Source organism: Bicyclus anynana, chromosome 26 (assembly GCF_947172395.1).
Source record: "Bicyclus anynana chromosome 26, ilBicAnyn1.1, whole genome shotgun sequence".
NCBI lineage: Eukaryota > Metazoa > Arthropoda > Insecta > Lepidoptera > Nymphalidae > Bicyclus > Bicyclus anynana.
The window spans coordinates 1,571,423-1,584,678 of record NC_069108.1 but is presented as its reverse complement, the minus strand read 5'-3'; the positions used below and the strand labels follow the sequence as shown (position 1 = coordinate 1,584,678).

The window sequence follows — 13,256 nt, the reverse complement described above, 5'->3', positions numbered from 1 at the left end:
TCACACCCCCTTTCGGTTTTAACATGAAATCGTACTAGAACGCTAAATCTCTTTCCGGTACGTCTTTCTAAGTAACTACTTTTACTTTTCGCCAATAAAATGGGTAGATAAAAGGTATAGGAAGTTATTTTTAAAAGATAGGGGCCTTTATGTAGACTTATAATGGAGAAGGAACGAGATTTTCGTGAATTTTAAATTATCTAATCGCATAATTAAAAAAATGGCTTATCTTGCCTCTCAATCTCTTGTTCTCTTGCCCGCTCGGCTCAGGCGGGACGTGATAATGAATCGTGCTTTTTCGTGCGAGCCGGCGTTCTTCGATTTAACCATTCGCTGCCAGCGAGTATTTTATCGCTGAGCCCGTCTGCGTTGAAGACCGACCGTTGTAAGCCGACAGCCAGGGTATGCGGTTTTAATCTACAGTTGTGAGCCATTTAAAAATCTTTATATTCCTCTATCGCGCGGAGCATGATAGTGTGCTCGCCTATTGCCCTAAGTTTACTTTATATTTTTTTACATGTCACGTAACGGATACGATGGGCGACCGGTCTTCCATTTAGGAGTCAAATGGTTAAAAGACGTTATCAGGTCAAAAACTATTTTGGAAAAATTGGAAGTTTTTTTAATTTTTTTTATGTAATTACGCTTACGCTTGACTACAATCAAGCCTGATGGAAAGCAATGATGAGGGCTAAGATGAAGCCCGCTTGCCTAGAAGATGCCTATACACTCTTGCCTTGAAGGTGCACAAACTATACGTGACAGGAAACACCGACGCCGGCAGGGCATTCCACATTTTGGCAGTTCTTATTAGGAACGTTGACGCAAAAAGTCAATGTTAAGGACTCTTATGAATAAAGGAAGGTGTCCTTCGATGACAGACTGCTTGCTTGTGTATTCACTATACTCTGTGCGCACACTAGACAACACACACGTGTTGAGCCTGACAGTGTGCGTGCGCGTGTTACAGGGCCTCGCTAGTGTGTGTGAGCATGTGCTGCTTGAGATACATGTGACGTGCACATTTATACTCGCATAGCTGACAAGAGTAAGGTTTGTCACCAGTGTGAGCTCGCATGTGAGTCATTAGACTACTGCTTTGAGAACATTTGAACTCACAAAACTTGCAGGAATAAGGCTTTTCACCAGTGTGAGTTCGCATATGAATACGCAGGGTTTGAGATTTAGCGCTTTTGTACTTGCACAATTTGCAAGAATAAGGCTTTTCACCAGTGTGAGTTCGCATATGGGTTATTATGTAGTCACCGTGAGAAGTTTTGAAATTGCACAACTTACATGAATAAGGCTTTTCACCAGTGTGAGTTCGTATATGACTTCTTAAGGTACCTCTAAAAGCAAATTTTTGCCCGCAATAGTCACAACAATACGGTTTCTCACCAGTGTGAATACGCACGTGGTTGGATAAGATAGTTTTTGTCCTACATTTATACTCACAAAAATTACACGAAAATGGCTTTTCACCGTGAGTTCGTTTGTGACTCAATAGGATAGGTTTTAGAGTACTCCTAAACTCGCATACATTACAAGAGTAAAATTTTCCACTAGCGTGACTTCGCTTAATATGTTTTAATAACGTGTCTTTAACTGAACATTTATACTCACACAACTTACAAGTATAACGTTTTTCACCACTGTGAATACGTTGTATGTGATAAACTACACTACATCTTTGAGAAGCTTTGAATTCACATAAATTGCAAGCATAAGGCTTTTCACCAGTGTGAGTTCGCATATGAGTCACTAAGGCACTTTTATGGGCACATTTGAACTCACACGACTTGCAAGAATAAGGCTTTTCACCGGTGTGAGTTCGCATGTGAAGTTTTAAAAGACCTTTGGTAGAACCTCTATACTTGCATAAATTACAAGAAAATGGCTTTTCCCCAGTGTGAGTTCTAATGTGCACAGCTAAACTCGCTTTGTGGGTAGATTTGTGTTTACAAAAATCACAATAGAAAAACTTTTTCAAGGCCGGCTTTCGATTTTCAAGCGCGTGAGTTAGCATGTGATCTGCTAAGTCATTTTTGTGGATAGATTTGTATTGACAAAAATAGCAAACGAAAAATTTCTTGGCATTGTGATGTTCCGCGAGTACTAGTATCCGTTTCATATTGACATTACGAGGAGTCCATTTGCCAAGTTCTTGTTTAGTTTTCTTCAATGTACCGTCTTCTGCATCCACAGTTGCCACAGACAATGAAATACCTAAAACAAGTTGAAATTAAATTGAAATACACTCTAAGTCATTAATTTAAACCTACTTTTATGTCAGTAATTCTCTGCATCATAACATACATGTTTAAATGGTGTTGGAATATGTGAGCAGGACCAAAGAATACTTGTTTATATTCATTTTTCAATCAATCAATCAATTCATTTATTTGCAGATACATGCATTATATATACAGGTGGTCGGTAGATGTAGGACGGTGTTTACAGAAACAAGATACAAATTGCTGTTGAGAAAATAATTTTCAGAATTTTTTTGCCAATAAAAACACCTGGAATTGATTCAATTCAATTTTTGATTTTAAGGCTTGCTGCTGTACCAACTGGGTACAATTTACCTGGAATTGAATTCGTAAGGAGTAAGCTGTCAATGTCATGTAATATTATCAAATGTCATTATGACACAAGTTAAAAATAAACATTAAATCGTAAACAGAGAAGCATTAAACAAAAAAATCCATTAAATTGCTTTAAAAACACCATAAACAAACGCTACTACACAAAGATCACTGACAATCTGTCAGGGTGTGAGTCACAAGCATGTTGCCATGATAAAAATTCTTAATTGAATGTTGTCAGCTAATGAATAAAATACATTTTATTTAATTAATTTAAAAGAATGCGGGTTCCTAAATTTTTTTTTATTTTGTGTTTTATTTTATGTTCTTTTAAGATAAAAATAATTTGTTCTGCTTAGGTGAGACTCGGAATAAAGGCCCAGGCTCCATACAAAATTAGGACATGTCCTTTGGACTATGTTTAATGGTGCATTACAAATGGAATAACAAAGAGCAGCAGTAATATTTACATAGAAGAGAAGGGAATATTATGATATTACAATAGCAGTTCTGTGCCCACTCACCTGCAGGTGCAGCCACGTCTGTGGGAGGGGGAGAGTCATCGTCCACGCGCTGAGCTGCATAACTGTAAAGTGTACTCTTGTGAGAATGTGCAGTGCTGAGCAGCACAGGGACAGCGGGCAGGGAGCAGGCACTGACAGCTGCGAGAGCCAGACATGCCTCATACTGTGAAGGCTGAATGTTCGTCTCACGCTCCACCCATTTCTGACGGCCTCCGTGGCGCAGTGGTGTGCGCGGTGGATTTACTAGACGGAGATCCTGGGTTCGATTCCAGGCTGGGGAGGTTTTCTTAATTGGTCCAGGTCTGGCTGGTGGGAGGCTTCAGCCATGGCTAGTTACCACCCTAGCGACAAAGACGTACCGCCAAGCGATTTAGCGTTCCGGTACGATGTCGTGTAGAAACCGAATGGAGTGTGGATTTCATCCTACTTCTAACAAGTTAGCCTGCTTCCATCTTAGATTGCATCGTCACTTACCATCAGGTGAGATTGTAGTCAAGGGCTACAAAAAAAAAGAAACAGACGGTGAGTATGGCAGCCAATTATGGAGTTAGGACTGAGTTTACTTCGGAAAGTAGCAGTTTTCAAGTGTCCAGATCCTCAACCCTCCGAGTACAAAGAGTCCGTACTCCTACTTTATGACATGAGATGTGTCTAGCTATCACAGGCTCTCGGGAGACAAATATCTTAGCAATCAATGGTTCATCGCTTGGTAGAGAGAAAAACGCCGAGCAGAGTCCAGGACTTGTGAACAATGGATGTAGGGTTAAGGATTAACTCTGTGCAGAGTCCTGAACTTGTGACTACAGGATGTAGGGTTAGAGAATTCCTTGACGATCAATCAACACTCCCCTCCTCCGCTCGTGTTGTTCTCCCTGCCTAGCCAAGTTTGGTAAGATCCTATTAGAGCAGCTTTAGGTACCAGTTCTAATATATAACTAGCTTTAGCTGCACTTCTAGAGAGGCCAAGGTCTTTAAGCAAGTTATACAGAGATTTGCTAGTAATCCTCTCACACATACTTCTACCGCATACAGACTAACCATATAGCCATTTTTAGTTAGTTCATTTGTTAGGTCATGTTGTTAGCTGTTTAATCAATTATGACGTAACTCGTCTGATGAATCTTGAGGAGACATAATGGTGCCCCCTTACGAGCACCAGATACATTATACTGACTTGTGCTCAATGAGGTGCGCCGAGTGCCAGCCAGAGCTCACAGCTGCATCAGGCTCACTCACTTGTGACGTCACACATTCGCTGTCAGCATCGCTGGTCTGTCGGACAAACACATTAAATTGCTCATTAACCATTCAAAATAAAAATTTATCTATTGTAAGACATAGTCCGAGACAGATATAACATCGCTCGATCTCGTGTTGAATCGTGCCGACGCTAGATGGCGCCACTTGTTTCCGTAAAGAGTGGGGAGTTAGAGAGATGAAGAATGAACGGGCAGGAACGACTTGTGATATAAGGCGCTCGCCTTACGGTCGTCTTCATATGCTTGGAAAAGGGGAGTGTTTGTTAACTGTCAAAAACGTCTTTAACCCTACACACAACAATCATAAGTGCGTGACTCCATTCTAGGGTCTTATTTTGGTTACAGTTTAATTTGTTAATTAAGTTGTCCCTTGTTCCACATTAATTTTCTTATGTTACCTAACAAATGAGCTAACTAAAAATGGCCATGTAGTTAGTCTGTACACCGTAGAAGTAGGTGCGAGAGGATTACCAGCAAAATCTCTCTATAACTTGCTTAAAGACCTTGGCCTCTCTAGAAGTGCAGCTAGTTCAATATTAGAACAAATATCCATAAGCTGCTCTAATAGGATCTTACCAAATTTGGCGGCAGGGAGAACAACACGAGCAGAGAACGGGGAGTGTTGATCGATCGTCAAGGAATTCCTTAACCCTACATCCTGTAGTCAAAGTTCAGGACTCTGTTCTGAGTTTTTCTCTCTACAACGCGATGGACCCCGCACCCGCATGGTGAATCCGTGGAATGCTAAGATATTCTTCTCTCTAAACCATTCTGTATCTGCTAAAACTATACTATAGTATAAAAATGAATGTCTCACCTGACGGTGCATGCTCATGTGAGCACTGAACTCTTGCTTAATGACAGTCTCATCTGGAAACGTCACCAGATCCTGTATTCTGGTCAAACGTGCAACTGTTGGGTTCAAAGCTTGCTCCTGTTGCAGAACTTCATCCAGTAGACTTGGTCTCCACAATGAGCTCTCGTCAGATGCCGAGTGCTGTCCATTTGATGCATCCAGTTCATCATATTCTTCTTTCACTTCCAAGTTTTCATCCGCCGACATAGCGTCAAGACTGTCTTCAGTTTTCACAACAACTATGTCACTGTGTACAGTTTCTACTGATTCCGTCTGTTTGTCTTTATCGTGCTCTTCTACAATGTGTAAGTCACAATAGTTGAGAGCAAAAGTTGTAATCACAAACTTGCGTTTTAGATGTATCTGGTCTTGGGTTATCATTTTTATATGTTGGTTTGTTATCTGAAACAAGCGTCATACTCATAAGTACTCAGTTTTTCAATGAATTAGTCAATAAACTACGAGAAATGAGAAAGTGCCAAAAATAGTCAATTATTAAGTTCAACAGGAGGACAAGTATAACAAGTAGATAATATGCATCAAGCACTCACAACTTCATGTTTCTCAACTAAGTCCTTCATCAGTGAGCGGGTTCTCAAGCTGTTGTCTCTAAATCTGGTGACGTTTATCAGTCTGTGAGCACATCGTACACAAAGTGTTTGTTGCAGGTTCCCTCGATCACACAACTGTAACAACAATGGTGTTTAACTTTAATATTTATGATTATCTGTCTCATAGTAGTTTGAATCACAAGTGAATAACTTACAGGAAGACCAATAAACTGTTGGTATGCCTCATCCAACTTGTATTTACTCATTGGCAACTGCTTGCTGTCACTGTCCAGGCACATTGTGCAGACCTGCAAATATACTACTAGTTAGTTATGCAGCATATAGAAAAATGTACAAATTATTATTATTATATAGGTTCTAGAGGCAAGAGGCTAATTTCACAGCCCAACAAAGAAATTGAGCCCAAGACCTTATAATTCAAAGCCACATAGTCTAACAACAGACAGATTTAATTTGCTTCCTTGATATACTTTTTAACAATACATGAGATGACATTGTGAATACATTACCAGCACTGTTGAAGGAATAGCGCCAGGAGCAATCTGCCTCAAGCCACTTTCTGTCTCACTGAAGTCATCACTTAGAAAATGCTGCGAGCAGACCACAGCAAAGTCTGGCAGGTGAGTGTCTTGTTTGCCGAGGGCTCTGAGCCAAGCTGCACGTAGACATGCTTCACTAGGGAAACTGGAAATAACCATTTACTTAAACAAACTGCTTAAATTGCTGCAGACAACAAGTTTCTACTCTAACATTGCTTCTCTCAACAACAAGTCAGTGTTTGCACCTGACGGTCGGCGAGTGACAATGCAGTGCAAGATGAAAGCGTGCCAATGTGTAAGGGGTGAATGACTGACTGGTGATACAGCTTCGCCGGTAGGGCGCTAACTAGCCGCCACCAGACCGGACCTGAGCCGGGACGTGAACCCTGTGAGGCTATACCGTCGTCCGCGGTTGTAAACGACAACTCTGCAGTTCGAGTGTAGCTATGTGACGAGTGCGAAGAGACGCACGCTACGAGGCCGCTCAAATACACTCACCCGTGAAAAGTAAACCCCTCGTCCTTGCGTCTGCCCTCTGCTGTGCGCACATTGGCTGCAGTGTTCCTGCAGAAAGGCACACAACACCGCATGTTCAAGATTTAAGTTCTGCCACTTCTGCTCCCGCTTCGCGACCTCGCGTCTCGCAGATGCTATGTTTTCAATAACGACGCTAGCGTAATTGCCTGTGAGTGTGATCTACGTATAATATATATACGATAATCAGTTAACTAAACTACAAACAATTTTACAAATAGCCAGGACAGCAATAAAAATATATTTAAAATATTTTACAAATATGAAATAAATAAATTCAATTCAATTCAATTCAATTTTTGATTTTATGGCTTGCTGCTGTACCAACTGGGTACAATTTACTTCGCCAATGTCGCGTGGGTAAGGAAGACACACTTTTAGAGGTTGATCGGTGTAAGCTGGGAATCAAGAATTGATTATTAATCAGCTTAATTTTGACACTATAAATAGCGGATTTTTTTTTTTTTTGTTAGTGTGGATGTTAGTCACATTTCTGAAAGAACACAAAATTAATATTGTTAACACATATAATATTTACAGTTTAATGTTATTACATTGAATATATTTACATATAAATTTACAATAGCGACTAAACACAGACATTAACAAACACTCAACATTTAAAGGACGTGGAAATTTAGGAGGGAGAACATCATATAGGGGGTGGAGAAGTTTAGGGCAAGAGAAGAGGATATGGGAAACTGAGCCTTCGTCCAAACCACATTCGCACAGAGAGTGATCTCTCACTCTAATTTTATTCAAGTGGACAGGTGTACAGGCATGAGCAAGTCTTAAACGGGATATTGTGGAGGTAACCCATCTGACAGCATACCTATGGAGAAAGAACCAAGGTCGCTTGGGTATTTAATGGTTTTTGATTGGTTCCAAAATGATTGCCAAGATTTATCTAAATAGTTTTTTGCTAAGGTGCTGAGGTCATGTGAATAATTTTTAAAATGTTCCAATGAGCCAAGTTGTACAGCTGCCTTAGCACAAGAGTCCGCAGATTCATTACCAGAGATGCCGGAGTGACTGGGTATCCATGCTAGAAATATAGACAAACCCATTAGATGACATGAGAACAGAGCTTCCCTAATCTGTAGTATAATAGGAAATTTTGACTTACTTCTAAAAGGGTTTTCCCTAATGGAATACAAGCAGCTAAGGGAGTCAGTAAAAATAACAGTTTGTTTTATGTTATGGGATCGGGCAAACAGGATTGCCTCTAACAAGGCAACAGCCTCTCCTGTGAACACCGAGGTTTCTGGAGGACATTTAAATTGCAAAACTATTTTATATTTGGGAACCCAGCAGGCTGCACCAACACAACTTTCAGGGGAGAGTTTTGAAGCATCTGTGTAGATGAACAAGTAATTTGACCAATTTTGATGAACAATTTCTTGGAATTTTGTGTTGGTGTCAGGGGCGTCTTTGGTTAGTCCCAGATCTGTAATCACAGGAGGATTGTAAACAAGGGCCTCATATGACGTAGAATACAAAGGATTTATTGATAATGACGACAAGGGATGCGGAAGATTGGTAAATTTTTCAAAACTATTAAGGAGACATGAAGAGGGATTACTAGGTCTAAGGACTACTGATAGCTGGGTTAATTTAGACCATAGAGGGTGGGAAGAAAGCTGAAGTGTTTTACTGATAAATCTATCACATAGATACTGTCGCCTGAGATGCAGCGGAGGATCAACACATTCAACCTGTAGAGCATTTGTTGGGGATGACTTCATTGCCCCTAAGACAATTCTAAGAGACCTATATTGAATTCTGTTCAGCAGTTCTGAGGTAGTTTTATTTAGGGGGTCTAAAATAAATGAACAGTAATCAATGTGACTACGAACTAGCGCATTGTATAATAGTTTTAAGGAGTAAGCGTGAGCTCCCCACCATACTCCTGCTACAGCCCGTAGCACATTGATACCTTTTTCACATTTTCTAGAAATGTATTGTGAATGTGCGATTCCGTTTAGTTTTCTATCAAGTATAATACCAAGAAATTTAGCTTTGTCTATCAAGTTAATAGGTTGTTCCTCCAAACTAAAGTTAAAAGTAGGGATCAATCTCTTCCTCGTAAACACTACTGCTTGGCATTTGTCCACTGCTAGAGAAAGGCCATGATCGGAGAGCCATTGGCTTAGGTAATAAAGTGCAGAGTTGAGGCGTAGATGTAGTTCGTCTACAGAGCTCGAACTATGGTAAAGGACAATATCATCAGCATACTGTAATATGTTGCAAAAGTTGTTTACAGACAATTCTAGATCTTGAGTATATAGGCTATAAAGTAAGGGACTGAGGACAGAGCCTTGGGGGAGACCCTTCCAGACTAATCTGGGGGGAAGAAAGGTGGACTGGTGTTTCAACACCACTGACCTGCCAGAGAGCAGGTTACATATGAAATGAGTCATCCTCGGAGGAACACTCAGCTGGAGCAATTTTTGCCTGAGTGACGGAAGAATTACATTATCATATGCAGAAGCAATATCTAGAAATATACCCACTAGGTACTCTCCCCTTCCAAAGGCAGTTCGAATGTCTGTAGTGAGTATGCTGAGACTGTCTGCAGTACTGAGACCTTTCCTAAAGCCAAACTGGGAAGGAGCCAGCATACCTTTGCTCTCCATTAGCCACTCCAATCTGTTTTTGAGGAGGATCTCCATAACTTTTACTAAATTACAGTGCGATAGGTCTATATGAATTAGGATCTGATGGATTTTTGCCAGATTTGAGTATGGGAATAATTAACTGGGTTTTCCAGGCATCTGGAATAAAACCCTTATCAAAAAAAAAATTTATCATGTTAAGAAAACAGTGTTTAGATTTATCATTTAATTTAACCAAAAAAGAGTAGGGTACACCGTCTTCACCTGGGGCTGAATCTTTTAAACCACTAAGGGCTATTTGAAGTTCTGCAAAGGAAAAGAGGGCATCCATTTTATCTGTAACTGAAATTACTGCAGGAAATGTGGAATCTTCCATAGTTGGAACATAAGGGGGAGCAATTTTATCAGCAAAAGCACTAAGCCATTCAGTTGGATTATTGGAGATGGGATCAGAGTGATTTAAGGATCTGCGAAATCTTCTGATGTTATTCCAAACCACTGAGGAGGGGGATCTAGGGCTAAGTGATTCACAGAATGTGGACCAACTAACCTTTTTCTTTTTGGGGACTATTCTTTTAATCTTAGCAGCTATATGTTGATACTTAATAAAGTTTCCATTAGACATACAAGCTGTATATTCTTCTTCTGCAGTTGTTCTTTGATTAAATAAATCAGTGCATTCTTCATCCCACCAGGGTGGAGAAGGCAGTTGATTTTTTGCAGAAGTTTTTTTCTTAGGTATGTGAGAGTCGGCTGAAGACAGAAGAGAGTTAATAAATTGATTGTAGTAAGTCGAAAAATCACTATCATGATCCAGAACCGGAAGAGAGTCCATCATATTGTCAACGGACTGGGCATAAGCAGACCAGTTCGCTTTACTCAGTCTATATTTAAGCAGTGGGGTAGGGTTTTGAGGAGGGACAGATCTAGTATTCAATGATATGATAATTGGGAAGTGGTCACTACCATAGGTACTAGGAAGAACTCTCCAGGATAGTTGGGATGCAAGAGAAGAAGAGGAAATAGTCAGATCAACTGCAGACGGGTTCTGAGATGGATAAGCTCTACGAGTCGGAGAGCCATCATTTAGGATACACAAGTTGGCATCCTCAATGATGTCTATCAGTAAAGGAGCAAAACCATCACAGCTGAAACACCCCCACATAGTGTGGTGGGCATTGAAGTCACCCATAACAACAGTTGGGCTGGGAAGGCATGATAGGATGGATTGGATCTCAGGGATCAAGGAAGCATTAGGGTGAGGGATGTACAAAGACAAGAAGGAAATATTAAGGGATCTCACAGCAACAGCATTAATCTGATCACTGTGGGGAGGAAGGGGGATAGAAGAATAAGGGAGGTTGTGCCGGAGGAAGATGGCACTCCCTGCATGACTGTCACTCCTGTCATCCCGCAAACAGAAGAAACCCGGGACCCGGAAGCGAGAACCAGGCCTCAGCCATGTCTCCGAGATGGCAACAATGACAGGTTTATGCAGGTTAATAATTGATGTTAATTCATGTTTCTTTGGTCGAATACTTTGGCTATTCCATTGCAGTATTGTTGTTGGGGCCATTTTTAAGTATGTTAAACAGTTCAGTTAAGTTTTGGGCAACGTTGGGCGGTAAAGGCAGTTCACTGCATGGAGCAATAATGCTAACTAGGAATTCGGTTAGTAGTTCCATCATTCTCCCTTGAGATGGGAGGTTATCATTTGGGTTGGGCCTAAGGGCACAACCATTGGGGAGGGATGATGTTGGGTTATTTGTGATGGATTCATGGGCATTTTTATCGAATCCCTTGCCTAGTGGGGCTCGAGGACGAGGGGATCGGAGGATTGTCTCTCTATATGATTTGCGGGGAGTAACATTAGCTGGACGTGGAGAGTTCATAGGGCGAAAAGGGGAGGATGAAGGACAGGGTGAAAAGGCTATATCTGCAAATGATCTGCGGACAGGGGGAAAGCGTGACGAAGCCTCTATATATAGGAGATGCTCTCCTGTGACATCACACTTTTAATGTCCTGCTGACGAGTGAACTCAGGGCAGCTCTTGTCAGATGCAAAGTGCTTTCCTGAGCAGTATAGGCAAGTTGATTTATCTTTAAGTACCTCACAAGAGTCCCCGGTATGTGCTTGAGCACACCTATAACATCTAGGTTTAGACCTGCACTGAGTGCGAATATGGCCAAAACGGCAGCAGTTAAGACATTGGATGGTGGGGTATTTGTAGGGTTCAACGGAAAGGGAGGAATAAAAAGAGAATATTTTAGAGGGGAGCATTTGGCCCCGAAAGGTGACTACGACCGACTGCGTCGGAATCCATTCAGTAATTCCTTCATTGGACGACTTGCGGTTTAACCTACGGGCCTTTAGTACTGCCCCACATCCGTTTGGTAGTTTCAGAGAATCGACAAATTCGTCCATATGCCATTCTGTGGGCACACCTCTGACTAGACCCATCCGAGTAATATTATATGTAGGTATAGTGGCTTGATATTTAGCCAGTTTTAAAATTGGGCTGTTCAAAAATAAGTTTGCAGCCTGTGCGGAACTGAATTCCACACTTATCTTATTGCGTCCGATATTTTTCACTCCATCACAAACTATGTCTGTAAACTTATTTTTATGTAAGAACTGTCCAAATTTAAGTGCACGAATAGAAGTACCCGCAGATGGGTCTAAGGTTTCCCTGGAAACTTGAATGATATAAGGGCCTTTGTCGTTATTATTGTCGTATTCTTTGGGGCCATCTGCAAAGGATGGGTGGGTAAAAACAGTCTGAAAGGAAGATTGGGTTAGATCTGGGGATGTTTTTTTCCCACTATCATTTGACGGCCTGTCATCTTCGACAGGACGCTTTCTGCTAGCACCATGTGCTGTTTCTGAACCGCCGGGGTCTGGGGGCTTTCGAGGCGGCGGATCCACCTCCATGCCTACCTGTCTTACTATTTACAACTTACCACCACCAAAATATGTTAGTAAAACAAAAAAAATCAGCTACTTTTCACTAAAAAAAACACTCGAAATATACACCGCACGTGGGTCAACCTTGGCCGACGCTAGCGAAGTCATGAAATAAATAAATAATCGAGTTGAAGGTAAGTCATACTCGTTGACAATTGACATTGACACTTGACAGCATGGTGCCAAGAGGAGCAGACCCCAAATCTCGACTTTTTTAAAGTAGCTTTTCGGCTTTCAGGTCTAGCCTTTAGTGCCTTCTATCACATCTTGATCCGTTTAATTTGTGATCTCATTTTTAATTTGTTTGTTGGTAAACAGTACTCATCAAGAAAGGGTGTATTAAAGGACCTTGTACCGACTCGTAAATCTATGACTCTACATTACATGTGTGAAGTCTGCCAATCCGCATTGAGATAGCGTGGTGGACTATAGGCCTAGCTCCTCTCATTCTGAGAGGAGACTCGTGCTCAGCAGTGAGCCGAATATGGGTTGATGACTTAGAGATGCTTAACGTACACAGCTTTTCCCGTTCATACTTACGCGGCCGGCACACAGACAGGAAGGTTCGTGCATACGCAGCAGCACACAAATGGGAAGGCTCGTGAATACGCGGCCAGCACACAGACGGGCCGGCTCGTGCATACGCAGCAGCACACAAATGGGAAGGCTCGTGAATACGCGGCCAGCACACAGACGGGCCGGCTCGTGCATACGCAGCAGCACACAAATGGGAAGGCTCGTGAATACGCGGCCAGCACACAGGCCGGCTCGTGCATACGCAGCAGCACACAAATGGGAAGGCTC

The 13,256-nt window shown here is 41.6% G+C and overlaps 2 protein-coding genes and 1 long non-coding RNA gene across 5 annotated transcripts in view; 1 reads left to right on the top strand and 2 right to left on the bottom strand.

Annotated features, from left to right (window-relative positions):
* LOC112050788 (zinc finger protein 260-like) overlaps window positions 1-13,256 on the top strand; it is a 190,619-nt gene that overhangs the window by 93,676 nt on the left and 83,687 nt on the right. The gene's annotated exons all lie outside the window — the stretch shown is intronic.
* Window positions 691-6,960, bottom strand: LOC112045580 (zinc finger protein 431-like). 3 transcript variants are annotated; one of them, XM_052889596.1, is made up of 8 exons: window positions 6,837-6,960; window positions 6,309-6,483; window positions 5,994-6,086; window positions 5,779-5,913; window positions 5,189-5,629; window positions 4,287-4,384; window positions 3,113-3,174; window positions 691-2,226 (listed from the first exon to the last, which is right to left on the bottom strand). In XM_052889596.1, the coding sequence occupies exons 1-8, from the start codon at window positions 6,926-6,928 to the stop codon at window positions 965-967; spliced, it is 2,358 nt and encodes a 785-aa protein (XP_052745556.1). In that variant the 5' UTR covers window positions 6,929-6,960; the 3' UTR covers window positions 691-964. The 3 variants fall into 3 exon arrangements, with proteins under 3 accessions (XP_052745556.1, XP_052745558.1, XP_052745557.1); XM_052889598.1 differs by lacking the exon at window positions 4,287-4,384 and having other exon boundaries at window positions 2,089-2,226; XM_052889597.1 differs by lacking the exon at window positions 3,113-3,174 and having other exon boundaries at window positions 2,114-2,226.
* LOC128199577 (uncharacterized) lies at window positions 7,159-12,552 on the bottom strand. The gene is made up of 2 exons (XR_008252167.1): window positions 12,449-12,552; window positions 7,159-7,365 (listed from the first exon to the last, which is right to left on the bottom strand). It is a non-coding gene; the product is annotated as an uncharacterized LOC128199577 (long non-coding RNA).